Here is a 27,314-nt window from a genome sequence, read left to right on the forward strand (position 1 = left end):
AAACCAAGCCGCCACGTGATTTCGCTCACGAAGAAACTCTGACCCGATCTGCTCATCTGCAGCACTGTGCAAAGTGTGTCAAACAGAACAGGTTACATAAGGGTGACAAGAACTCAATAAACACGAGCGCAGCTCTGCCAAAGCTCCTACTGGTGAAACAAAACCGGCTTGGAAGGGCTCCGCTGGAGAGAAGTTTCTCGTGTTGCTGAGAGCGCGGCTGGCTGGGGGAGGGTCTCGAATGCAAAAAGGAAAGGGGCTGAAAAGAGCGTGTTTCTTTTCACCGCTTCCGTTAACAGTTTCGTGTCCCGGCAAAAGTCACCGGGTAACATTCAACGTGAGGGCATCTACTCACTTCGCGAATCCTTGCCAACAATCTCGCGCGCGCCCGTCTAGACCTGATCGCCTGCCTACGCGGCGGAACTGCGCACGATATTTTACTGAAAAGCGTTTTTCAACAGAGCTCGTGGCGAAAGCGGTCTAAGGTACTCATCATATGTTCATACGGTGCTGCTTCAACGTATGTGAACCCGTTGTGTTTTACCACAAAATGGTTATTTCTCATCTACCATAATAGGTGTGTGGTGATCATTGGGGGTCAATGCCAACATCTACTCATCCCAAGCAGGGTCACGGTGAACCGGAGCCTTACCTGGCAACACAGGGCACACCCAGGACAGGACACCAGTCCATTGCAAGGCACCCCAAGCAGCGCTCGAACCCCACGCCTCCCACACGGCAGGCACTGGCTGAACCTGCCACGCCAGCGTGCCCCCACACCCCCTTCAGTGTGTAAATCATAACCATTTATTTAGTTTATACTTTTATTTTAATATTATACACAAGAATGATGACTATCCATATAGGGTTCGCGTACTTTTAAATGGCACCGTTTATTTAAATGACCAATAATTTGTTTATTCTAACGAGTAGAGGGTAAAGGCGCAGAGAGGGCAGCTCTGGGAGCTGTCAGACTGTCAGCGATGATCCACAACAAACCAGTATAGGAGCAGCTGCTGTAGAGCAGCTTCTGACCCAGTCACACCTCACCTGGTTCACATGCACAGGGAAGAAGCTCAGATGCTCGGATGTGTTCAGGAAAATGACCTTATCTGGAACTTCACTTTGACTTTACAATAGCAGATTAGTAAATGCTGTGTTAATATGCGAGTCAGAAACATTAATCAAATACATATGATGGTATCAAGTCACTGTATATAATGAGCTGAGATGCCCTAGACTTCTTCACTGATACAAAATTTAGAGAAAATTGAAAATTTTGAGACTTCTGCTTCGAGTTTTGACAGGTGTGAGAAAAACAGAGTATTTACCTTATTGACAGTTATTGGAAGAAGAATTAAAAAAGAAATGGATCAAATCAACTTGCAATGTGGAAACAAGGATGGGATCATTGGGTGGAGAAAGGGCTTCCAAAGATGAAGGAAACGTCTGAGGACTCAGGTGCCCCCTGGTGTTCATTTGGGCCTCCCTTGAGACTCTACTACATCGACAGCCGTACTTACCTCCATGCATTTAGGGTTTTCAAAGCGACATACAAGCACAGGGAGGATGAGCGTGGATGAGTGACCCATTGTAAATAGTGTATGCAGCGGTGTAAGTCACCTTGGTAAATAAGGTGTGTGGGCTCATAACGCTACATTTACATTTATTCATTTAACGGACGCTTTTCTCCAAAGCGACGTACATCTCACAGAAAACACAATTTGTGCGTGACGTTAGGAGAAAGAAAGACATAGTTGCAGACATGTGATTCTTAAGTAGAGTTACTTTGTTTCTTCCCACCGTATAGAAACAGCAAGGATGGGGTCTTGCGGATACGGATGCTTCCATAGACACAGAGCTCATTGGAAGTCGCTTTGGAGAAAAATGGTAAAATGCATCTAAATCCTTATGTATCTGTTACACACGGGGGCCTGGATCAAAAGGCTCCGAAAAAGACCGCAACAAAGGGAAATCCCTTACTGTTAATTAGCTATACTTGCAGTTATTCCGCGACACTCAGAATATCCCCGAGGATGTTTAGAAATAGGTTTCGAGACAGACGGCCTTTGCCGTACACACAGGTGCCGCCCAGGAGCAGCGGCGTGCCGAGGCGAGCGCAGCCACACACGCCGCTCGTTGCCGCGTTGCCATGGGAAACTCGGGAAAATCCAATAGAAAAGTCTCCTCGCCGCGAGCCGGCGACGGCATCCGCATCCACGCGCCGAGCTGAGACTCGACGGGCAGGCGCGCGTGGGAGCCGCGCTGCGAGGGCGGTACGTCCGATGAGTCCTAATCAGCTCAAATCCTGCTCCCTGTCCTCCAGGACCCGTATCAGAGCTGCTGAAAAAGTGCTTCAGCAACACTCTCTCTGTCAACCGGCACAGCCCTCGCCTCTCACCAGCGCCCGTGCGAGCGCATCCTTCCTTGAGGCTCCGCAGAAATCGCTCCTGAGCGTGCAGGTGGTGCGGGAGACGGTTATGGAAGGCGATACCACACCCCGGGCCTGCTGTGTACCTAACTAGACGTGTCCTGCCAAAAGCTGTGCGCAGCACCGTCGCCGTTTCAGCAGCGAACCCCGATGTGGGAACAGAGTCAAAGTAAATCACACTTGAGTCAGGCAGCAGAACAATGTCACCAGTGTGTGTGTGTGTGTGTGTGTGTGTGTGTGTGTGTGTGTGCGCAGCCATGATTTAGAGGCCCTGACGAACTGCGTTTGTGACGTATGAGCTGCCGACTGGTGGAGTGATGCCGTTCAAGGGGAAAACGACTGAAGGTAATTACCACGCGCTCCAGTCTCACTGCGGTTTGTTCTCTGTAATTAAAACACAGCCCAAATTTCACCGCTAAATACTTTAGATGGAGTCCATAGAAGCCGGTTTTAAGTGTCGGGACAAGTTAATGCTTTCCAAAGATGGGCAGCAGGTGGCGTGGTGGTTAGAGCTGCTACTCGGCAATGGAGGAACAGGAGTTGGAATCATTTGCTGCTCCCGCTGTAGTACCCTTGTTTAAGGTACTCTCCCTGAAATACACACACACACACACACACACACACACACACACACGCGGGGAGCTGGAGCCTAACCCGGCAACACAGGACGTAAGGCTGGAGGGGGAGGGGACACACCCAGGACGGGAAGCGAGCCTGACACAAGGCACCCCAAGCGGGACTCAAAGGCCAAACCTACCAGAGAGCAGGATCGGATCGAACCCACTACGCCACTGCGCCATCGCACCTGCCACTCCCTGAAATATCGCAGTAAAAATTGCCTAGCAGTATAAATAGGTAAAAATATTGTAAGTACCGTAGCAAACAAACATGACCTTTAAGCTGCCTTGGTCAAAGCTAGATATTGGTTGATAATTATGATCTTCAAGACGTTAACAGGATCATCACTTGCTAATGAGGAAGGTGAAAGCTACCCAGATGCTGACTGTAAAAAGGCCACTTTACTGCCCTTCACCGTGTGAAGCACAGGCGATGCCCCAGTTCTCGCTCCGGACAGAGGCTGACGGCAGGAGTCGAGAAACAGAAAGGAGCTGTGCTACCAGATAATCAGCTTCGAGACCAGTGCGATGTTTGCGTTTCAGTGCATTATTTGGTTCTTTATATTGCTTTGACCGCTTGCTTTCAGCAAGATCCCCTCCCCCCTGCACCCCCTGCTCAGCCCCACAAATGCGACTGAGGAAAGGATGATGGTGAGTAACATTGCTGTGGGGTGATGGGTGGCGAGTGGGGGGCATGTGAACCTTAGCTAGAAACGGAGCTCTTGACAGGCTCTCTGTCTTCCTAAGAGCGGTCGAGATCTTGGAATGATGGATTAGTCAGCGATGTCCGTGCGAGTCGCTGGGTGAAGCGGGATATTTCACCGCGAATTCTCACAGGAGCCAAAGGTGTGGAAGTGACTGTACAAACTGATGACAAAGAAGCGTGCATCTTTCACATCTCTGCTAATATTACTTATGCTCGCTCACACAACCCCCTCAGCTGTTATGTATTTCACACAAAGTGAACAAGCCATTGAGGACTTTTTCAAGGGATAATGTGCATGCTTCCCAGATGCTTCTTGCTTGTATTTATTTATAACAACACTGATGAAAGCATGAACCACAGCTACCACGAGGAGAGTTTCTCCCAGCTAGAACACACACACACACACACACACACTGTCTGAAATCACTTATCCCGAGCAGGGTCGCGGCAAACCGGAGCCTAACCCAGGATGACAGGGCGCAAGGCTAGAGGGGGAAGGGACACACCCAGGACGGGATGCCAGTCTGTTGCAAGACACCCCAAGCAGGACTCAAACCCCAGACCCACCAGAGAGCAGGTCCCAGCCAAGTCCGCTGCGTCACCGCACCCGCCTGCGAACGCAGGACATTTCCGCTGAATTTGTATGGAACCACTTTTGTTTCTGTATTAAGACAGAAAAGAAGAACCAGGTAAACTGGCCAACACTGTTTATTTATTAACTTCAAACAGGTGTTACTCCTTTGTGGAATGCAGCAGGCAAGAGACCATTCATGTTGAACATGCAGCATGCCAACTTGTCATCTAAAACGCTTTTGACACATTTGTAATCTCACCCATCTGCTTCAAGGTAAAGGTAAAACTGACGTCCATGATTACATACAAAATGCACTTTCCTTGCACCCACAAAAATGTAAGAAATTATTCAACAGAAACATCTTAAATATTGCATGCTTGAGTTCTGGAAGTCTGGGAAATCAATAGCCTACACAGAAAAGAATACAGAACATGGTGGTAAACAATTACTCGTGTTACCATATGCAGCAATCAGAAAGCTGTGTGAGAATTTTGAGTAGCTGTTGATTTTGACCCTTGAGAGCCACTCTCTCTTTATACAAAACAAAACAACAGCACAAAGAGGTCAGAAAACTGATTAGATTTAAAAAAAAAAAAAAAAACAGGGCAAAAACAATCATTCTGAGACAATAGCTAATTATGAGAAAAAACAAAACAGCTGCGCTCCTATGAATTGCCTGGATGGTGGCAAACCTGTTCACTCGTTCCAGTGAGGAAAAACATGTCACTTCATTCCGCAAAATCATTTACATGGGATTTTTTCGATGGAACTGCTATACAAACATTTTGTGTTTTCATTTTATTTATGTAAAATGTGATAATATCAATCCTTCTACTTGGATAAGACTGCACAACAACAACAAAAAATAATAATCAGAGAAGGTTTAGATTTAGGTACAGGTTTGAATGCATGTATGACTCAAAACAACAAAGCAGCATCACGCAAAACAATTAACACATTCATCTGACTTTGCTGATCCCTTCTAATATTATTAGCCGTTATTCTCCAAAAAGCCTACTTCTGTATTCTGGACTCTGGACTTGGTTACTTGAGCGCACCAACCAAGATATGAAACATTCATGCTATAAAACACAATTTTTACAACTCATAGACATGTACCCACACTGGACAGGAAGCAGGAAAGTGTGACAGAGTTCGATAACCAAAAACAAAACCCATAACCCATTTCTACAGTAAAGTTTTTGCTTCTTACATGGAAAGATAATTTTTGGATGAAAGGTGTGGTTATTGCAGGGGATGGGCTTTGGGGGGCTCGGGGACCTCACTGCTCCGGGGACGACGTGTCATCTCCTTCTACTTCTTCAGATCCTGCTGCTCCTGAAACCCAAAGGACAAAGAAACAAGGGGTAAGCCACATGTGCGGACACTTCTTCACTCCTTTATCCGCAATAGGTGCTGTACAGCACCTCACCTGGTGCGACCATGGCTAGGGTCCCACAAAATTTAGTATGCCAGTTTAAAGGGACTGAATATGTACGATGATGCTAAAATAATTAAAAGTACAAAATGACGTGCTTTTTCTTCTTGGTTTTTTAAGGTATCTTTTGCAGCTGCTTCGGTGGAGGCTGGGGAAGGGCGGAGTGAGCTCAAGTGCACGCCACATACAGTAGCAGGCAGAGAAATCCAGGGAGCTGCACTCTTCCTTCAGCATCAGCAGACAGGGCCCTCACACCCTGAAGAAACTTTCCAGAGAAGAGGAGACTTTTCCTGGAACATGTCTTATACAGAGAACATTAATTTTACCTTGTCATATTCCTGTAGATGCACCTGGAGCTAAAAATAACACCTATGTTCCAAAGATGCTTAGCAACCAGGAACTAGGTTGGTGTTGCTAAGGGGAGGCCTAAATTGGGCTGCTGATGGCTTGCCTTTCCCAGGGGTGGGGTGTAAGGCACTGCCCAATCCAAACAGAGGACTCAAATCCAGGTTAGGTGACGATGAGGCCCCAATATGCAACTGGGAGTACATGTTCTACTCCCGTCCTACTTTCTGCTGGGGGTCAGAACTTGAACTTCAATGATCTTCCATCCTGGTCAAATTGGGCCATTTCCTTCTGCGGTTTTACACTGAATGCCACGAAGTATACTGAGCAAATTGTCCATTGGAGCTGTGACTTTAAACTCCATCATCTTCCTGGTTACAGGAAGGAGCACAGAGCAGATAACATCTTTCTTTTAAGCCCACCTGGTGTTCACACCACTGGCACCACAAGAAAATTGAATTTGCTACGCCTAATGCAAAGTGTTATCTCTTGAATGTACAGTATTTAGGAAATCAAGCTTGATATGCGTATATTTTCACTGAATTCACCAAATGTTGCTAGGATCTGTGGAGAACTGCACGTGAGTCAGCTTTGTAACACTGTGTTTAAATGTTCTTTTGCAGCACCTCTCTGGAGAACAGTTCCAGAGTGGAGAGACATTCGATGATTATTATGTGACATTGGTAACCCAGATAACAGGTTTTGGTCCTGGCACAAACAGAGCTCTCAAGACTTACGTGAGTGTTGAAATTGTTCTTAGGAAAAAAAACAAAGATGCTTCTCAAGTTCATCACATGTACCTGTAGAATAAGACTTGTAGGCAAACAGATTGTACACGAAAATTGAAGCAGTGGCGTAATATGAATGTTGCCAACAAGCAATACTGGATACCTGATGAAAATCATGATGTCATTAGAAGCTCTTGCATGACACTGAAACTTGGCATCCTAAAAGATGCAGACATGGCAGGAACAAGCGTTTTTCTCATGTGGTCCACTGTCTGATACACCACATGCCATCTGCATGATTGCCTAGCAACAAGGTGTTGGCATGTATGGTTAAGGCCCAGTTAAAGCTGCTCCTGGAGGCATGGGTAGGTTCCTGTTGGTTTGAGGACAAGGTGCCATGGACTCCTGCTGAGATGGATGGCAGCATAGTACATAACACTCCCAGAGGATAGATGGTGCCCTGCAGTGGAGTTAACATGCAGAGAATTGCTGCCTTGTACTGCTTGCCATGGCAATATGCTAGCAGGCAGTGCAGTGGTTAAGGAAGCAAGGAAGGTCCTGGCAGTTGCACTCCAAAGTATTCCATTCTAAGTTGCCTTAGTAAATTAAAAAAAATATTCCAGTTAGAGGAATTCATGAAAGTGAAAAGGCAAGTTATGCAAGTCACTTGGAAAAAAGCATCTGCTTCGCAACTAAATAATGTAACAGTGTTAGTCATCATCAAGCCTTTGTCACATTGCGCTGGCTGCCTCATCTGGTATGGGCCTATATTCATAATACTTCTCATCTGCTGCGAGTCAGTGTTGACAAGTATAACTATACCTCTGCTGTGTACGACTCTGAGATAAAGGCGCTGTCGCAAATGATCAGCACATTTCCATTTATGGCTTTCCCAGCATACTGTCAGCTAGGCAGTAATTTATTGACCCATGCTGGAAGACCGAGGCGGCTTGTTTTGACTTCAGTACCCTGGAATCACGTATAGAATCAGATGATGTTTTCACAGCATGTTCAATGTGCAGTAGCAGCGCTAAGTTCACGGCGCCACAGGAAGGGAATCATCTCCCCAGAACGAGTACCCGGGTTGGTATTTGAGAAAAGCACAGAAGAGGGACCAGCTCCCTCGGTAGATGCAAACTTTGCACTCGAAATGAAAAAGGCTATGAGGAAAACCAGTGACTGGCAACAGTGGTCTTTGAGAACCTGAAATGTGCACAGTGTAGACCACAGTATATTTCTCGGTTCTTCAGCCTCTCAATGACTGATTTGTTTCATTAGACAACACAGCCATGTGCTGAGACTGAGGCAGCTGTTACACCTACAGTGGGGCTGATGACCAGACAAATGCTTTTTCTGTTTAATGTATCTATTTTCCAGACTCTTTTTTTTTTTTTTTAAAAAAAAAAAAAAGCTGTTTTGCAGATCTCTGCAGCACAGGATCACTCCACCCTCTCATGTTTTGCTATTCACATGGGAAGTTTATCGTGTTCATGAATATTTACTAAATACATTCCACTTTGTACAATTGGTAGTAGCCAATGGTTTAAGACAATATTTTTATTTTAATAGGCAGTTCTGGACATCTTAGAGACTACAGGCAAAGCTTAAAGGCTTAAGTGTGAAGGGAAATAAAACAAACAATAATAAAAGAAAATATTAGGCATTGCCAGAGGATTAAGATCGAAAAATCAAGATCTTTTAAAATAAGCCCACTTACACAGTATCAGTCAAAAGCATGCGTATGCTTACTGAAACCTAGATGTTCTTCATGAGGCATTCGGTGAAGGAGTTTTATCAAAAGATTTGCCAAAATGTCTTCCTAGCTCTTCTGCAGCAGTTCCCAGAGATGCAGGACACTTGTGTGTTGTGTTGCTTCCACTCCAGTCCAGTTCTTGTCACACAAATATTACCTACGTTTAGCAAAACTTCTGACTGGTACTGAACATGTGTTGGGGGAAGCGTTCCATAGTGTTTGGATCTGGAAAATTAACCTTATTGTGCATGAATCCAATGAGGGTGAATGTAACGCAACAACAGCGAACTGAGGTTATACTCAGTGTTCCTGAGATGCAAGTAAAGCAACAATGCAGTGTGAGTGTCAGTCCTATGAACGGGACACAGCTGCATTCTCTCAGGCCCTGCGGCTCCCCAGGAACACGTAGGGAACTCACTTGGGCTGCATTTAATAGTGCAACTGCTCAACACAGACATGCTTCACTGCGACCCGCATGACAGCGGCAGTGGGGAAGACAGGCTGCTGAAAAATCTCAGCCGTCTCTTTGTCAGTTGATTTTTTTATTGCCACCATTTTATTAGGTTGTTAAGTTGCAAAACACAATATGTTCTGGGATTAAATGTATGGGACATGATGTTTTAACATCTTTTTCTATGTGACTGAGCTCAGGGAACTTCAGCCCTGAGACTGATGAAGTGCGGACGCAGAACAGAAGTAATAGCACTGCCAGTTACAGGCAATTTCTCTCTCAGGACTGCAGATCATTAAGTCTTGATTGTCCCTGGGGTTCAGCCGACGTAGACTAATGATAATACTGCAAATGGTAACACTTAAAGTGCTCAGATTCAGATGAAAAATCTTTCAAATCATACATCAAATACATTAAAAATGCATTTGTCACGACAGAAAAAAGTGGTCTCTTAAGAGGTGAACTGACTACTTGGTGTAGAACACAAAAGTCTTCACATCTGAATTACATGTCAGTTTAGGACAGGAACACTGATGTGTTCCAGTACTGGTTTCAGCATCCACCCTGCCTTGTTCTAATTGTCCTTCATTTCCTTGTTGTCCTGCAGCATACCACATCTTGAGATACACTGCAGGTAACAAGTGTACATTGGCATGATACAGCTACTGTCTTTTTGATTCATGCTTTTGGTAGAGACGTGCATCCGGTCTGTGATCAGTCATATACTCACGTGCAGATGAGGAAGGTGAGCTGTGGTTTAAACGCAGCACGGAATGAACGGACGGTATGACTGCGATCTGGAATGAATGATCACTGCTCCATTTGAACGGGTGGTGGGGTGTCGATGCTGGAGCCAGAGTTTGGTGCAAAGAACAACTGACCTGAGTCCCTCCGGCGGCCGTTAAGGAGTTCCCCGCTGCTGCTCACCTCCTCCCTGGGCTTGTCATCCTTCATCTTCTTCCGGGTCATGTGCCCTCGGAAGCCGGCCTGGATTTTGGTGGCTGCTTTGTTGGCCTCAGGATCATCCAGGGGGATATCCATGATGTCCTCCTCCTGGGGCTGGTTGCACTCCTCCTGGGAGAGCGCAGGAAACAGCAAGTACATGGCAGTGACCGACAGGAAAGTGATGGTGACCAACAGGAGGCCGAATGGGTTCGAAAAGAAGCAGGGAGCAGGAGCCCGTGGCTAATGTCCAACACATGGAAAAGGCCAAAAGAAAGTAGAACAAGAACAGCAGGAAGTACACTAGATTTGTGGGGGAAAAAACAGAACAGTGGTGGAAAATGGAAGAAAAACTGGTACTGAAGGCAACACTCAAAACACACACAATGGTGAAAAGGAAGAGCCCAGGTGGTGTGGTAAGCAGGTACTAAACAGTGATGGCAGACAGACATGTATAAAACAGGGGACAGACACACATTACCATTCCTGGAGGAAATGGTGACAACATTCTGTTCGATTTACCAGAACAATCTGTTTATGAAAGTTTCTTAATGAAGCATCTTAAGTGCAACAAACACAGAGGTTAATTTTAACTCATCAAAGAACTTAGCTTAGGGACAATTGTCTACCTTGCACTGTGAGCACCAAATGGGTCATGCAATGGGAGAAGAAGCTACAAAATCTGGTGTTTTATTAGAATGAAGGCAATTATATCAAAGAAATGAGGCTTTGAAATAATTTGCCTTTTGCAGTTGCCATGGCAATGACTTAGCTACTGTGTACCCATGCAAATTTGTTTCAGCTTACTAAATCAAAACATTTAACAAAGATTTTCAGCTCTCCTCATTTTAATTATATTTGTCCATTCTTTAAACAAGTATAAACATGTGGTTAAAAATGGGAAAAAAAGAATACTGTAGCTTGTTTTTGTTTTTTATAATGGTTTCGAGCATAAGGGATGTAGGATGTTATTATGGACATTACATTATGTAAGGTACATATTATCTCTTCAATCAAAACACTGCACAACATGTATTGGCACAGAAAGAAGGTTGTACATAAAAACAGACAATCACCACAATTAAAAACCGAGCATGTGAGAGAAAGAGGGCTGCCTCTATTTACAACACTCTGTTTTAGCACCTGACCCCTCCAAAGACTTTCCCACAATACACATTTGGGGCAGAATTAGTGATGCAGTCTCTGTGGCGGGTGTTAGCCAGGACCCTCAGGAGATATTTCCTTCCAAAGTTTCCTCCCATCTACTTTGCTGGAACTGCACAGGTGCTGACGGAAACGCCAAAAGCTCAGAGCCTCCGGCAGGCCCTCAGCGACATTGCTTTATAGCAAGAATCAAGCTCTTGTGCAGAAAGTGAGATGCCCATGTAGTGCTCCATAGAGGGGGTGCGGCACATGCGGCACCACTTTGTACAGCTGTGTTCCCTTGTACAACACAGGGGCAAGGGAGTCAGAAGCTTTATGCATGACCACCAGGCTATGTCACTCTGGTAGAAACAACCTGAAACACTGGAGTAACTCCCTCCATAAATGTGGCTGACTCAAGCGGTCTTTCTCCCACTGCAGAAATTAACATCTGACCTGCCTGTAAATGAAATTCTGAAAGACATTTACATTTATTTATGTAGCAGACGCTTTTCTCCAAAGCAACTTCCAATGAACACGATGTAGTGTCATCAGCCCACACACCTTATTCACCATGGTAACTTACACTGCTAGATACACTACTTACAATGGGTCACTCATCCATACATCAGTGGAACACACTCTCTCTGTCACTCACACACTATGGGGGAACCTGAACAGTATGTCTTTGGACTGTGGGAAGAAGCCAGAGCACCCGGAGGAAACCCACACAGACACAGGGAGAACATGCAAACTCCACACAGACTGAGCGGGGACTGAACCCATGTCCTCTTGCACCACCCAGGTGCTGTGAGACAACAGCACTACTTGCCATATAAGACATAGCCACCTTCTTAGAATTTCTTAGTGAAACATGATACTGTAACCTCAATAGTACTAATCTAATGTACTTGCGTTTTGCTGATTTTGCTGACTGTTTTTGTTTCTATGCATTTGTAATCAGTTCTGTTAAGCTAGTAAGTAAATAAACTAAAAAAATGCATACCTGAAGAAAGGTTGTTAGAACACCCCATGTTCACTATGTAGACCCAATTTCCGTACTTTTAACACGGCAGAAACCTTTACATATTCTTATTATTACATTTAGCCTTTGCTGATGATGATGCTTTTTCCATACTGATTAATTTAGCTGATGCCAAGTTGACTTAAAGTGTCAGGACTGGTACGATATATTAGTGTTGCTAAGAGCACAGGGTAGAAATATTAATGTGTTTGGTACATGTGTCTCTGTAACTACAGACACAAAGATGAGAAGAATGAGGAAAAAGCGTGTGAGCAAAACCTCAGCGGGGAACCGACAGAGTCAGAGTCACATCCTGCTCATCATTCGTCTCATGTGAAACTTGTCCGAAACTGTGGGGAAAACAAATATAAAAAAAAAAGGAGCCCAAAGGACAGTGCATGAAGGCACTGTGTTCCAGGCCATGTGTACATGCCCCACAAACAGGCCTTCTGTCCACTGAGACCATCGTGCTGCGCATCGACTCCCAGGAGTGCAGGAGCCACGCGTGGACAGTCCTGTGGGAGCGGGCTGGACGAAGCCGGCGCAGTTTTTCCCGAGTTTGCTTCCAGTCGTCACGAACAGTTACGAGACGACAACGCCATACTTAACACCCTTCCAAAAATAAATAAAGAATTAAAGGAATACATAAATAAATAATCCGGCGGTGCCCCCGAATCCCACGTCTCTTACGTAAGCAAAGGCAGACAGAGCTCTCACTTTGGCAGAAGAGGTGCCTGCCACGCTAACACAAAGGGAAGCTATCATGTTGGCTTTGCTCGTCGGCGCTGTGTGTCCCCTGTCAAGCCGTCATGTGGGAGTGTGACCGCCCACCATCGAAGCAGGCAAAGAAAAGTCCTTTTTTCTTACTGCTGAATATGACGCCCAAACTCCCCATATCTAACGGCAGCAGGCGGATACATGTTTTGGCAGAGGCACATCTTACTGAAAATGCTAAATCTGATGCTCTGGGCTCCAGAACAAGAAAAGGCATCTTCCAAGCACAGCCTCCTTGGGAGGTGCCCTGCACGCCCCCACGGGCCGCCACGCAATCAGGCCAGGGTGGCACTCCAGCGGTCGCTTGTCATTGTCACTCTACAGTACCTGGAGAAAGTGCCAGAAGACTGAGAATCAGGTCACTCCCTGTGTGTGCTTCATTCGCATAAAAACAGATAATCTATGTAGCCTACACATAAATAAACTTACGTAGTAGGAGTGGCAGTGTGGCATAGTGGTTAAGGCCATGGACTGACCAAAGTACTCACCCTGAATTACTACAGTGCAAACACCTTGCTGCATACGTTGGAAATTGCTTTGCACGAATGCCATTTTACACTTTTTATCAGATAAACCCACCATTATTTTACGGGAGCAAAAGAAAAAGTATCGGCGATAACATCTTGCGGACACTTTTTGGCTTGCCCTCGTAACTGCAATAGACTGCTGTTAATGAATTCTTCCCGTTTTTATACAACTATGCATTTCTACAGAATAATCTGACAGAACGTCAGTATTTCTAGATAAAATAAAAATTAATTCGCCTTGGCTTGCTGCTCGGTGGTGACCATAGACTCGCCACCTACTACAAACGGTCACAAAAATACGTATACGATATTTCTGGTAAATATCTTTCTCACTGCAGCGTTAACTTTTCGAAAAAAAGGGGAGAGTGTTGTTAATTAATACTGAAAACTGGCGGTTAGACCGAAACGTCGCCAGACTGTTCGCAGAAGCGCGCGAACAAACAGCACGTGCAGCTGAGCGACAGCGGCTCCGCGGGGGCTCGCGACGGTAGCGGGGAAGACGTCGCGCGCTCAGCGAGCTCGAGCCTGACAACACGCCTCTCAATTTCAAAGTTAGCGGCGCGTGCCATTTTATGAAAGAACGGTGATCTTGCGCGCTAATGCAAACTCAGAGGAAAGCGATTTTCAAGACGAGAAGTTTAATTAAACGGAGCCCAGAGTGACAACGGCAACGCAGTCAGAAGCTTGAACCCCCTTAGTTAAATGAACTAAATCACTGCAAGATATTGACGTAAAAGACATCAATGGCAATAACAACAAGATGTTAAAAATCAGATATGTTCGACAAAAAATAAATTCTTTGTCAAGTTCCATGAGTGATTTCGGTACTTACAATCGGACAGTCCATACTGGAAGGTGGAATCGGTCTCTCTACGGGACTTGAAGTTGAAAATCTTCTAACGGGGTTTCTAACACACCAAGAAGGTCTGATCTGACTGTAGTGATTCGGGAAAAATCTTTATCAACACAGCATTTCTTTAACTGGAAAAATATATAGAACCGCGTCTCGTCCTCCCCCTCACAAGCTCGCGCCCCCGCCCCTCCACGCTCTCTCTCTCTCTCTCTCTCTCACACACTCTCACACACACACGCGCGCGCGCGCGGTGCAGAGAGCGCACAGCGCAGGAGGGCTGGATGGAGAGGCGTCGCTCCCTGGCCTGCGCACAGTTCAGTTTTCATCTCAATATTTCCACTGTTCAGCATCTGTACTGGACGTTATGTAAATGCCCTGAAGAAATACATTTCACTGGGACTTTTCAGCAGGTAAAAACGTCCAAAGCAGCTGTTTGTCTCTAACGCTTTGGTCGCACCACTCACTCAGTTCAGTACATGATACAGGAGCTCCTGCAAGTTCGCAGTCTGATCCCAGGCAGCTATGAGGATCCCTTAGTCAAACACATTATACACCCTTTAAATAAAAGTGGTCAATGTTCGGCAGTAACACCTAAGCTATTGCGAGGACAAACAACATCAATAGTCCTTGTATGTTATAAACATTTATGTGGACAAACTGTTTGACTTGGAACACTGGGGATGTGGGGTTCGTAGGTTTACGCTTGATCGGCCCGTGGGAATGTGTAATGCATATTTTTGCGTGTGCAAGGTGAACCCAGGTGAACACATTTTCAGTTTGGAGCAGTTTGCACAGGGTAACCTGGGCCAAGTCTGGCAGAGGTTGTGCTGACAAACCTCTCCCTGAACTTGCGGAACTTCCGAAGCCAAACCCGACGCCCTCATCGACCAACAGCGCCGTGTGAGAACAAGCGCTGGAAAATACATGATGCCATTCAAGACGGGGAGATAAAGATCAGTGGTAAACTTCAGAGGGGATGAATTTTAAGTGACTTTTAACACACCGCTGTTAGAATAGAGCTGAATGCTCTTAACGGAAACAGCTGTTCCGTAATGTACTTCTCGCTCCAAGAAAGACAAAAGTTTTCATTCCAGTTTGACATGATCATGTCACGTGGTTTCATATACTAAACCGCATTCCAGGGTTGCAGACACGGAGATGTGGACAGGGACCTGTAAGAGGTGCTGCGATGTCCAGTGGGACTGAAATACCTCTTGATGGTGTTTTTCTAGTTAACCTTTCTAGCTCTAGTTAACCTGTCAAAAAGCAGCATGTTCAGTAACAAAGGGAATTCCTCACTCTATAAGGTTTAGTCACAGATGACGATGCTGTGAAAGCCAAGGACGTAGCTGTGCGTAGAGCAGCTTATGCGGGATTGCAGTGGCAGGGGGCTGGAGCAGCTGGTTTGGATGTCTTCAGCATGCCACGAGAGTCCACCTACACAGCGCCTAATGAACACCAGCGCCCAACTAAGCCTTCGTCCGCCCCCTGCCCTCTCAGTCTCTTCTCAGATCAATACTTGCTGTGTTTCAGCACCTTTTATTAGCTCTCTGGGCTTTCTTCACCACACGCAGCTCTGCGGCTGTTTTTGGTTTTAATAAAGTGTGAACCAAAGCTCTGTATTTTTTATTACCGTGAACAGTAGCTCTCTTATGAGACTTGACAGAACAGTGGCAAGAGAGCGATACATCTCCAAGCATGGCCACACGTCAAACGGAGGCATTACTCTCTGTTGCATAACAGGATGAGCTATCATCTAAAACCAGGGAATGAAGTGTCACTGAGATTTCGGAATAATTTTTCACAAAACAAATGCATGAATCCACAGAGAGCTGTTAAAAGCACAGTGGTCAGGCAAACCTGCAGCCTCGCATGCTGTAACTGGAAAGCAGAGTGCTGTGGAAGGAGAGGAAAATCCTTCGGTGCCGTTGAACAGTGGCCTTCCAGAAGGTGAGGAAATGCGAACATTCGTTAAGAGCGAATTCGAGAAGTCATTCCAGCTTACACACGGACAGGCAGACGCACTACACACACTCTCCCTTCTTTTACAGAAAGTCTGCTTGTTTTGGAAATCTGCAACACAATTAAATCAATAAGCAACTAAACATTTAAGACTTTTATTAATAAGACATTTAAGGACAGATAAATGGAAAGTCTATTTTTATTTTTGAGGTATGACTTATATAACAGGAGTTCAGTATTTTGTCTGACTCTGAACTTGCAATGTTTAAAATTCACAACTTTCATCATTGTCTCACTGCTTTCACTTTTCCTGTCTTTCACAACAGGAGAAATGGTGTTTTTCAGTCACACTTGGGTTATTTCATGAGCAATTTGAGGACCATCAGTCCTAAGAGAAGCAGCTCGGTGGAAGCACAAAGAACACTCAAACAGACGGTGACCCACATTGCAACCTTGCCTTCATTGCCCTACACTGGGGAACATGGCAAAAAAATGGGAAAAAGGTGACCATATGTGAAAAGAGTGTATCCACAGTACCTACTCCGTATGTTCTTTTTTAAAGGATGACTAGTAAGTGTTTTTGCGCACTGTTCACAAGAAATGTCATTTCAAGATTTAATCCTAGTGCTGTGCAAAACAACTTTAAACCAACGAAATTCAGCTCAAAATGTACATTATGGCATCCAAACATTCTCCCCAGGCAGCAGAGAAGCAGGTCAGAAGTTGAGTTCAGCTCTCCTTATGGTTCCACAGACCTCCAGAAGTATATACAGGCTCATCCAGACCTAGGGAAGGTCCTCACAGGCTCACAGAGACCTCCACAGATCTCAAAACAATCCCAAGGACATCTACGAGTGGCACAGAACTCCAGAGCCTATTCCCTGGTTTCCACAGGCTTCCACGCATGTTCAGTGGAGATGGTTAGTTGGAAGAAGAGTTAAGAGTGGTTTACAAACTGAGGCATGCTGGAGGAAATGTGCTGTGCTTAAGTGTCCTTGAAAACTGTGCTTTATATTCACGATTCACGATGATGTTACATTGCAGAACTGAGGGTTGGCTGGATTGATATCGTCAGTTCCAGTCTGAAACCCAAGTTCTTACGAAATTGAGCGTGTGGCTCCAGCATTCCAGGTTCATGTAAATTAGTAAATGACGTACGACGAAAGACCTTAGGCAAAAAGATACTGGTCATTTAACTGATCGTTTACTTTTTAATAAAATAATTACATGTTATGCAGCGGACTGGCCTCCAATTCAGAGTGCGCCCTGTGCTTTTGGGATAGACTCAAGACTGCCACGACCCTGACTGGGAGATGCAGTTAAGGACATGACGTGCTTTTTTAAAATCTAGTGCTTGGGACACTTTTTTTCTAACAAATAAACTATTGGTAAAATTAAGCAGTGTGGTGTGGTGGGGCAGTGGGTTCGAGTCCCACTTGGGGTGCCTTGCGACGGACTGGCGTCCCGTCCTGGGTGCATCCCCTTCCTCTCCAGCCTTATGCCCCGTGCTACCGAGTTAGGCTCCGGCTCCCCGCAACCCCTGCATGGGACAGGTGGTTTCAGACGCAGTGTGTGCGCGTGTAAAATTAACCACCTGTGTCAATATCAACAGTTCCGATGACATTTCCTAAAAAAAAGTAGTGCCAAAAACCAAAGAATACTCAACAGGCATTACACTTTAAGAACCTGAGTCAAAACAAATGAAAAATCTACAACATTTAGAACCGAAGAACAATGCATCTTCCCCGCAACGCTGCCCGAGACAACGTGACGATTTAGCACAGGATTGCACCAATTCGCTTCTGAATATTAAAGCTGTTTGAGAATGCTCTCAGTTCCATCAACCCTAATCTGTATGCACCAACCTCTGTACAAAATCCTTAACCTAAAATTAAAGGGGGGGGGGGAAGGACAGTTCATGTTTCCATGGCAATATTCTGCAAAACATCCTTCTTTCACTTTCTCGTGAGACAGAAGGCACAAATAGCTATCCTGTAATGTGTGCTTGGTGCCACCCTCATGGATTTCTGTTCCGACTGCACTTCTTTCCCTAGACAGGTTGCAGTTGGTAAATCGGTTAACATTCACATGGCAACGTTGTCGCACCGCAAGTCTTTTCCTACACGAGGTCCATCTGCTGCTCGTCACAGCGGGCTGAAGTCCTTCTGCATGGGCTGCAGGATGAGCCCGTCATTATTACCATACTGCATGTAGGTGTTTGCAAATGACAATACATACACGTAAAACACAAATACTCAGCAGTCCTCACGCAAATGCAAAGTGCAAAAACCGTCACCCGGGTTACATCACAAGCAATTCTCTCTGTAGTATTTCAATGTGCAAACTCATACGCGCGCGCACACGTTCGCTCTCTTCATCATCAGTGTAGCTGGACTTGCTGCAGTTCTGATATAAATAGTTCATCATTCCCAAAATAAATGCATACCTAACAGCATGTATACAGATGACATCCCAGAACATACAGGGAAGGTCATCACCTCCTTCCATCTCTAACCCAGTTTTCGCAGTGCTGACTTTTCAGTGAATGTTCCAGCAAAAACCCAGGCAAAAGGCCTCACTCACGTATTAACATTTATTTATTTAGCAGATGCTTTTCAACATTATTAATATATTATTTTATTAACTTCACAATTGCACTGTTTACGACAATCTTTTAAGCATGGCTAGTTTGTTTTGGGGGGCACGGTGGTGCAGCGGGTTGGGCCGGGTCTTGCTGTCCGGTAGGTCCGGGGTTCAAGTCCCGCTTGGGGTCCCCTGTGATGGACTGGCATCCCGTCCTGGGTGTGTCCCCTCCAGCCTTATGCCCCGTGTTGACAGGTTAGGCTCTGGCTTGTCGTGACCCCGCTTGGGATAAGCGGTTTCAGCAATTGTGTGTGTGTGGTTTGTTTCAAAACTAAATTTACATCATCAGTAACTTTCTGGAGGTTTTGTTCTTCTGGATTAAATGCTGGTTTAATCCAGAAGAAGAAAACCTCCAGCCAGATGACTCTAACCGCAGAGGCCTACGGTTTTTGACACATCAGTAACTTTTGTAATATCTTCTTTGAATTCTCACTGAACACAAGTCACAACTTCATATTGGTAAATAGCTGAGCCTTTGTATGGTGTTTTGGGACAGGCTGCACTTCTAAATATTCTTTATTTCTGGATTTGAAGAGGAATATTTCGCATTTCCAGATATTCCCATAATGTGAATAAAAAAAAACCCTTTAATTAATTAAATAATTTTTATTAATAAATGGGCGGCATAGCAAGTGCTGCTGATGCCTCACAGCTCAGTCTGTGTGGAGTTGTCGTGTTCCAACGCTTGCGTGGGTTTCCTTCATGTGCTTTGGTTTCCTCCCACAGAACAGAGAAGCATTTCAGGTGAGCTTAACTATAAACCTGTGTGTGTACATAACTGGCGTATGATGGACTGGCATGCTGTCCAAGGGATACCCTTCCTCACACTCTATGCATCTGGAACAGGCTCCGAGCCACTCTGACCCTGCATTGGACGAGTGATTACTCACAATGGATATTAATAATGATAACGAAAAGTAGATGAAAACAATTGTATACTTTAAGACAGTCACTTTACCTCTTGGTTGTTCTCACTCTCAGGATTAATTACATCCTTCGCTTCTCCCTCCGATAGTTCCTGGTTGCTGTGATCAGCAGTTTCTGACACCTTCTCTTGTGGTTCTCCTTCTGCCTCTACTGTGGATGATTGTTCCTCTGCGACTTCCTCCAGTGGTAATCCCTCCGGTTCCGTGGTTGTAGTAGATGCCTCCTCCTTGGCCTGAGTCTGGACATTGGGGAGTGACCCATCTTCAGTGCCTCAAAAAAATAAAAACATGTTCATTGTTTTCATTAAGTTTTCTATCATGATCACGGTCTCCTGTATTTCTATATGGCTCGGTCTCAAAACTGCTCACTGCTCTCAAAAGCTCCTTCTAGGTGGACTTCTTCTGCCTTCACCATGTACAAGACATGACCTGTTTTCTACGAGACAATCCTTTCCTGACATGCTTACCACTAAGCCTTCCATTTCTTGGTGTTCCTTCCACAACAAAGTATTATTGCTCTCCAGTTGCCTTCTCAGCATACTCAATCATCTGCTTCCATTTCTGCTTCTCCCATCATGTCCTTACCTGTTTGAGGAACATCTGTCTTTGCCTCCTCTGTGAAACCTTTATTCAATTTAGATGTACCCCTGGGGAGATCAGAAACAGTGATATCTGCTGGAGCCACTATACCTGCCACATCCATTCTTGTCTTGTCCTCATCTGTACTTTCGTCTGGATGTCTCAGCTCTTTAGAGCATATATCGATATTGTCCACACCTTCATCAGAATCCCTCTTGTCTTCAGCACCTATATCTGCATTGACATTTTCTTCCCCAGGTTGTCTCAACTCTTTGGCACATACATCTTCATCGGCCACACCTCCTTCGGGATCGTCGAGCTCTTTAGCACATATATTCACACTGGCCGTGCCTCCGTCAGATCCGGTTATCAATGCAGTTGTGTTATCACTGTCATTCACGCTGGAAAGTTCAGCGTCAATGCCTGGCACGTCCTCCAAAATGTCAAAGTTTGCAGATGAGACAGCTGAAACTTGAACAGGCATGATAATTTCGGTGTCCTGATTTTCAAGAGAGTCGGCTTCTTCTTTCCTGAGGAACATTGGGGTAAAAATAAGGGTAATTCTGTCAGCTGAACACTTGCCAGAAAAACATAGATAGAACTGCGGTCCATACTGCACGTGGAAAACAGTGACAACAGCAGCAGCATTTGCACAGTATGTTAATTTACTTGAACGGGGTGCGGTGGCGCAGTGGGTTGGACCGGGTCCTGCTCTCCGGTGGGTCTGGGGTTTGAGTCCCGCTTGGGGTGCCTTGCGACGGACTGGCGTCCCGTCCCGGGTGTGTCCCCTCCCCCTCCGGCCTTGCGCCCCGTGTTGCCGGGTAGGCTCCGGTTCCCCGCGACCCCGTATGGGACAAGCGGTTCGGAAAGTGTGTGTGTGTTAATTTACTTGTGTAGATGCTGTTCTCATCACCTTTCGCAGATGTTAATACCATATAATCTTTCAGGCTTTGTCTTCTTCATGGCAGTGTCTGAGCAACGGCGTTGGCAAACTCATTCTAACAAGAGGTCTGTTAATGCAGCGCAGTGCCAGTAGGGTACCAACGCCAGGACTGCGCTCCCACATACAGGCCGCGTCATTCAGACTGCTCAGCTTTAAGCCACTAGGTTCAATTTATGTTTGCTCATCAGAACGGAACAAGCCGTGGCTTCGCACTTCTTCTATGAACCTATTCCTCAGTGTGGATCCTAAAGTGACCCCTGACACTCTCTGATGTAGACTTGTTGTCTTAATATTGAATATTAGAGTACACTGGCAAAATAGGCTGTTCTAAAGGTACTTGTTTATATGTATTTCATACAAGCTCTTTAATTTGTGGTCACCATAACACTACTGCTCTTCGACTTGCGATGGCTCGACTTACGATTTTTCGACTTGCGATGGTGAGCTGGCGATAAACATTTAGTATAAACTGTATTTTGAATTTAGATTTTTTTTCCCCGAGCAAGCGATATGCAGTGCGATACTCTCTCGCGATGCTGGGCAGCGGCGGCAAACCCGCAGTGGCCATCGCACATATGCTAGGCTATGATGTCCAGTAGGTTATGTGCATTAAATGCATTTTCGACTTAATGGGATACTGTAGGGGGCGCGGTGGCGCAGTGGGTTGGACCAGGTCCTGCTCTCCAGTGGGTCTGGGGTTCAAGTCCTGCTTGGGGTGCCTTGTGGCAGACTGGCGTCCCGTCCTGGGTGTGTCCCCTCCCCCTATGGCATTACGCCCTGTGTTGTCGGGTGGGCTCTGGTTCCCCGCGACCCTGTATGGGACAGGCGGTTCAGAAAATGTGTGTGTGTGTGTGGGATACTGTATGCTTAAATATATGTACATATTTAAAGGACAAGATCTTCAGTAAAGCATAAGCACTTTTCCCAGTGGGTTGGGAGTATAATGAGTTTATTTCACACACAAGGCAAAGTGAAGCCTGTCAAACAGCAGGCTTACCAGAATGTCAGTCCTCTCAGTCATCTACTTGGGTGACAAGAACATCATGTTCTACTTCCCTTTCAGCTGTCTACTTTTACCCCTGTGGTTACAAGGTTGCAACATCACAAAGCTACACTGAGGTTTGGACTCCCCCATATGGCCTAACATGGTACACACAAAACAACCTGTTTAAGTCTCAGAGTTAAACGCCTGTACACACACTCCTACAAAAGGCTTGAAAGGTTGTCATTCTACTCACTTTACAATCTTAAAATGAGATGCATCTTAAGTTATTTTAGGAATGATGGACTGTAATTCAAGATGATAATGACAATCACATTAAGAAATATTCATTTGCTGTATGAGGGCGTCAGATTTTATTTAATAAACATAACCGTGGATATTTTTTGACTTACCTTCATACGTATAATTATTTGGCTTGTTACCTTCAACTGTTCTTTGGAAACTCAAAAGCCAGAAAAGTAAGTGGATATCTATGTGTTCACAGTTTTTCCGTTTTCGCAATGTACAGACTGACCATGCTCTGTGGATGGTCAATGTGGACTGAAAAAGTGAATCTAATAAACAAATGACATTTAGTGACATTATTTTTCCCATAAAAAATAACAGAAAATGTCATGATTGTGGACCAGATTGACATAATTAAATTATACACAAGCAAGAAGACCTTTCCAGAGTTTTAGCTCTTTGTTGGGGGTGTCAGATTCCGTTTGGTCAGCTTTTCAAAGACATTTGGGATAATAAATAAATAGAGGATGTGTAAAAACATACGTCATACAGTATGACTCTTTATCTTGGGCAAAGGACTTACTTTGTGGATCCAGGGCTAGTCACAGGCGTGCTAGTGTCACTGGCATCAACTGGTCTCGGCTTTATCTGCATTGAAAACAGAAACGCAAAGCGAAACGAAAACTTTCAGTAGGAAAAAACATGTCCGTTGACATGGTCTTGGGGGCAATGAACAAAGTGATTACCTTAAATGAGTAATCGTAGAGTCTATCTTGACATCTGTCAGTCCACTCAGCAGGGTCCATGCCACTGCCTGGAGATGAAAGTACAAGAGAGCATATCTACACAGTTCTGCGTCAAAATGCATTCTCCAGTGTAAAACAAACAGCTATTGCATTTTAGAAAATCATACGTTTGTGTCAGGAGCTTTAGTTTGACAAATATACAAGAGCCGAACTTAAGTCTTCAAAGTATCCATGTATTATAACAAACCTTGGACAAAGGTGTCAGTCAAATAATTGATAATCATGTCAGTAACAACATACAGTTCGTCTATTTACAGTATAAATACAGTCATTTCAGGGGCTGCAGTGGTGCAGTGGGTTGAACCGGGTCCTGCTCTCCGGTGGATCTGGGGTTCGAGTCCCACTTGGGGTGTCTTGCGATGGACTGGTGTCCCGTCCTGGGTGTGTCCCCTCCCCCTCCAGCCTGACGCCCTGTGTTGCCGGGTTAGGCTTCGGCTCCCCGTGACCCCGTATGGGACAAGCGGTTCAAACAATGTGTGTGTGTGTGTGTGTGTGTGTGTGTGTGTGTGTGTGTGTGTGTGTGTGTGTGTGTGTGATCATTTCATGAATGATTTGAATACGATAGTATGTATCAATACCTTCTCTCTCCTGCAGGAGTTTCCTGAAGTACAGGGCAGCAAATGCGGGGATGTCCTTAGGCTGGTCTCTCAGCACCTCTCTGGCCAGCCCCTCCAGTAAGTCCCCAAAGCCCCGGGGAACACGCAGGTGAGTGTTTGAGAAAGGCACCGACATCCTAACAAGCTCAGCTACACTCCACTTGGGTTAATCTGCAGACATGAATAATATTATTAAACATTTTTTGCTTTTTATCATGAGACCATGTTACTCCATGTCTGTGTCGTACAGTATATGCATCATCCTGTTTCTAATGTTTTACTGCAAGTCTGTGGCCACAATGGGATAATAAAAAAAAATTAATAGCAGCTAAATTAATGCATTCAGCGCTGAAGTGTATTGCGTCTGCATCTGGGATAGGCTCCAGACCGCTGCGACCCACACTTGTGTGTGTGTGTGTATGCGCGCGTGTACTGTTCATTCTGCGTCGTATGGCAGCGTGAGCAAGGGTAAGAAATTATTACGCAATTATTAACATATTGTGGCATGCCAGGCACGATGGGTTCGGGGAGTGACCAGGTGGAGGGCGGTCCCGGCTGGACTGAGCGCGTTATTAGAAACGCGCGAGAAAACACAAAGCGGGGCCTTCGGCGGAACAAGAGTCAAGAGCAGTCCGAGCTCCGCAGGGCCGTCAGTCTCGTAAAGACTGGTGTGCAACTCTGGGGTGCATTTTCAATGCGTGCTGCATTATTTCAATAAATTCGTACAAAAATTGCCACGCATTGCCATCATCTCCTGAGTGTGTAACTAAAAGGCCAGGGCTCATATGACCTCATACTAGGGAAGGCAGTGGGGCGGTTACTTGGTCAGGTGATTACAATCAGGTGATCCCTGATTGTACAGGTGGTCCCCGATTTATGATGGGTCAACTTTTTTCGACTTTACCATGGTGAGCTGGCAACAAGAGACATGATTCAGTAGAACCTTAGAATTTCGAATTTAGATTTTTTTCCTGGGCAAGCAATATGCGGTGCGATACTCTCTTGCCAGCTGGACAGCGGCAGTGATCCGCGTCCGCATCATGCTACGCAGAGGTGTGTATTAGGTGTATTATTAAATACCTTTTCAATTTACGATATTTTGGACTATGGGTTTTCCAGAACGTAACCCCGTCGTAAATCGGGGAGCACCTGTTGTTCATCATCATGTATGGAAATGATACGAAACAATAAACATCAGAAAACAATAAAGACAACGCCAAAATAAAATAATCCTCATTTTAATGTGCTTAGTAATTTGCATGCACTAAACTTAAAAATTATATATCATAGAAAAGTCTTTACGGTTTCCATGAACACATGATTATATATAAAGTTCGGGACACGCGCGCAGTGGTAGCTACTCTCTACATCACAAACCTTAAGAAATGGCACAGATGAATAAGTAAACACAAAATTATTTCACTTGATTTCTCAACAGACACAGGCCAGTGAGTGAATATGATTATGAAAAAGAGCATCATCATCATAATGATCATCATTTGATTTTCTTCTGCCAGCAGCAGACTTCGTGGACGTAAATAACCTTGAAATTTTCTTTTAAATATATATTACAAACATTTTGTAAATCGTGAAAATTATTTTAGATAGAATTTTAATAGTTTTAAACCCCACGAAATTCTTCTGTCAAAACGTCTTACTAAACTAAACAAAGTTTGCGGTTGGACGAAAACAATGAGCAGCCCAGCGGTGAAATAGCACGGGTCTTACCCCTTCTTTCCAGGTCAATTCGGAGAAACGCGTCTGCAACAAAATAACTGCAACGTAAATGTATTTGTTAGAAGCAAGGCGCTCTAATTGTTTTCCGGCCGTTTCTAAGCAACGGAACACGCCAAGTATTCACAACAGAAGCTCGAAAGGGTCAAACAGGTCGAATAAAAAGCGAAAGTGAAATTCTACAGTCGGAAAAATCTGAAAAGCCTATTAAAGTTGAACACATTCTGTCTTACAGATATAAGCAGTGATTCGGAGACTTGCTTGCCCTCAATCCAAACACACGGCTGCGTGACCACGAGGAAAACTTTTCGAACAATCTTTTTAAAGAAGCACAAAAAGCAGTTGAAATTAAATGACCAATATAAAAAGCTAAGAATAAACATGTATTTAATGACATTTCTACATCAACAGCAACGGTGCATTTCACATCGGTTCATCATGTACTTCACACAACTGAAGAACAGCAGTTCAGGCCCGTGTGAGTGAGATTTCTATTCGGTTTTACTCTGCGAATCGGTCTAGTCTAGGGGACGCTCGGCAGGTGCTCAAGAAGCAATGGCCACAGCTGTCAAGAGAGGCACCTCTGTGTCTAGTGACAGCACATACAGACACACAGCAGCCAGCAGAGCCGCCGCCGGATGTGTCGCTGCATCCCGTGTCATCTTCAGGCCATTGTTTCTGGGTAGTAGCTGATGATGGCGTACTCTGAGGTAGTGCTCATCTTCCTGGTCACCTCCCTTTGCTGGACGTGCAGCCGGTCGGCTGAGCGGGACACCTGCAGGAGGGGGCTCAGCCCCAGCTCCTCTCGCCATCCCTGTAGGGGTGGAGGTGGCTTTAGGGAGCACGGAGGGAATGGGGCATGGGGCTGTATTGCGTGTATCATTTTAGCGATGTTCCTGAATTCGCTGGCACCCGTGCACATTTCACACAAAGACCCGTATTCTTTAAGAGAACAACAGCTGCAAAAAATGAACCGAGATGTGAGCGAAGTCCGGCCTTAAAAGTCCGTACAAAGTGTTCCACTCTGCTAATCCCAGTCATGAGGATGCGTCGGGCTCCCTGTGCAGTTACAGATTAACGATTGTAAGAAACATTACAGGTGGCTTTGCGGAGGGTACGTGGGCTTATTCTCTCTTACCTTCCCACAGTCTCCTTTGAGTGCGTATGTGGCGTTGGAGAGCTCTGGTGTGCTGGACCCTCTCACAGAAATGATGATGTCGGCATAAGGCACTTCGTGCTCGCTCTGGCAGTCTTGGGGAAACGGGTGGTTAACGTTAGAAGTCTGGCGTCTTGCAACACGCACCGCATCCGGTCGGAACAGCACAACCTCACACAAGTGCCTTACCTGCCTCGGTTACTTTGACTTTTACATTTTCCCATTTCCTTGTGCCTTCACCTGAAACAGTTTCAGACAATGAGCCATTTGCTGTATGCGCCGTACTATCAAGAATGAGGCATGTGTCCAACAATCCGTTAATCAGCGACAAGTGAATTTTTCAACATTTAAAAGAATTAATGCTTGCTTGCCTTATTTATTTGCTTATTTTCGTAAAGCATCTTAACTTGTCATTGACTGACCGTAATCAAGCGGAAA

General features: G+C 45.2%; 2 protein-coding genes across 2 annotated transcripts; both read right to left on the reverse strand.

Annotated features, from left to right (window-relative positions):
* Positions 1 to 4,441: 4,441 nt before the first annotated feature.
* Positions 4,442 to 14,494, reverse strand: nrgnb (neurogranin (protein kinase C substrate, RC3) b). Its single transcript, XM_018742766.1, has 3 exons — positions 14,283 to 14,494; positions 9,922 to 10,114; positions 4,442 to 5,663 (listed from the first exon to the last, which is right to left on the reverse strand). Exons 1-3 carry the CDS (start codon positions 14,295 to 14,297, stop codon positions 5,608 to 5,610), a joined length of 264 nt encoding a protein of 87 aa, XP_018598282.1. The 5' UTR covers positions 14,298 to 14,494; the 3' UTR covers positions 4,442 to 5,607.
* A 5,082-nt stretch (positions 14,495 to 19,576) lies between these two features.
* On the reverse strand, positions 19,577 to 25,758 carry LOC108928721 (uncharacterized). Its single transcript, XM_018742786.2, has 7 exons — positions 25,715 to 25,758; positions 23,969 to 24,157; positions 23,331 to 23,398; positions 23,168 to 23,232; positions 20,525 to 20,943; positions 19,867 to 20,105; positions 19,577 to 19,773 (listed from the first exon to the last, which is right to left on the reverse strand). The coding sequence occupies exons 2-7, from the start codon at positions 24,120 to 24,122 to the stop codon at positions 19,738 to 19,740; spliced, it is 981 nt and encodes a 326-aa protein (XP_018598302.2). The 5' UTR covers positions 24,123 to 24,157; positions 25,715 to 25,758; the 3' UTR covers positions 19,577 to 19,737.
* Positions 25,759 to 27,314: the final 1,556 nt, after the last annotated feature.

The sequence above is a fragment of the Scleropages formosus genome, chromosome 10 (assembly GCF_900964775.1).
Source record: "Scleropages formosus chromosome 10, fSclFor1.1, whole genome shotgun sequence".
Lineage (NCBI taxonomy): Eukaryota > Metazoa > Chordata > Actinopteri > Osteoglossiformes > Osteoglossidae > Scleropages > Scleropages formosus.

Coding starts and splice junctions, on each gene's coding strand:
- nrgnb (XM_018742766.1), bottom strand. Junction 5,664..9,921: donor CGGCCGCCGGAGGGACTCAG/GTCAGTTGTTCT, acceptor TTTGGGTTTCAG/GAGCAGCAGGATCTGAAGAA.
- LOC108928721 (XM_018742786.2), bottom strand. CDS start 24,122: ATGTCGGTGCCTTTCTCAAACACTCACCTGCGTGTTCCCCGGGGCTTT. Junction 20,944..23,167: donor ACTAGCCCTGGATCCACAAA/GTAAGTCCTTTG, acceptor AATGTTCCTCAG/GAAAGAAGAAGCCGACTCTC. Junction 19,774..19,866: donor AGAGTGAGAACAACCAAGAG/GTAAAGTGACTG, acceptor CGTCCAATGCAG/GGTCAGAGTGGCTCGGAGCC.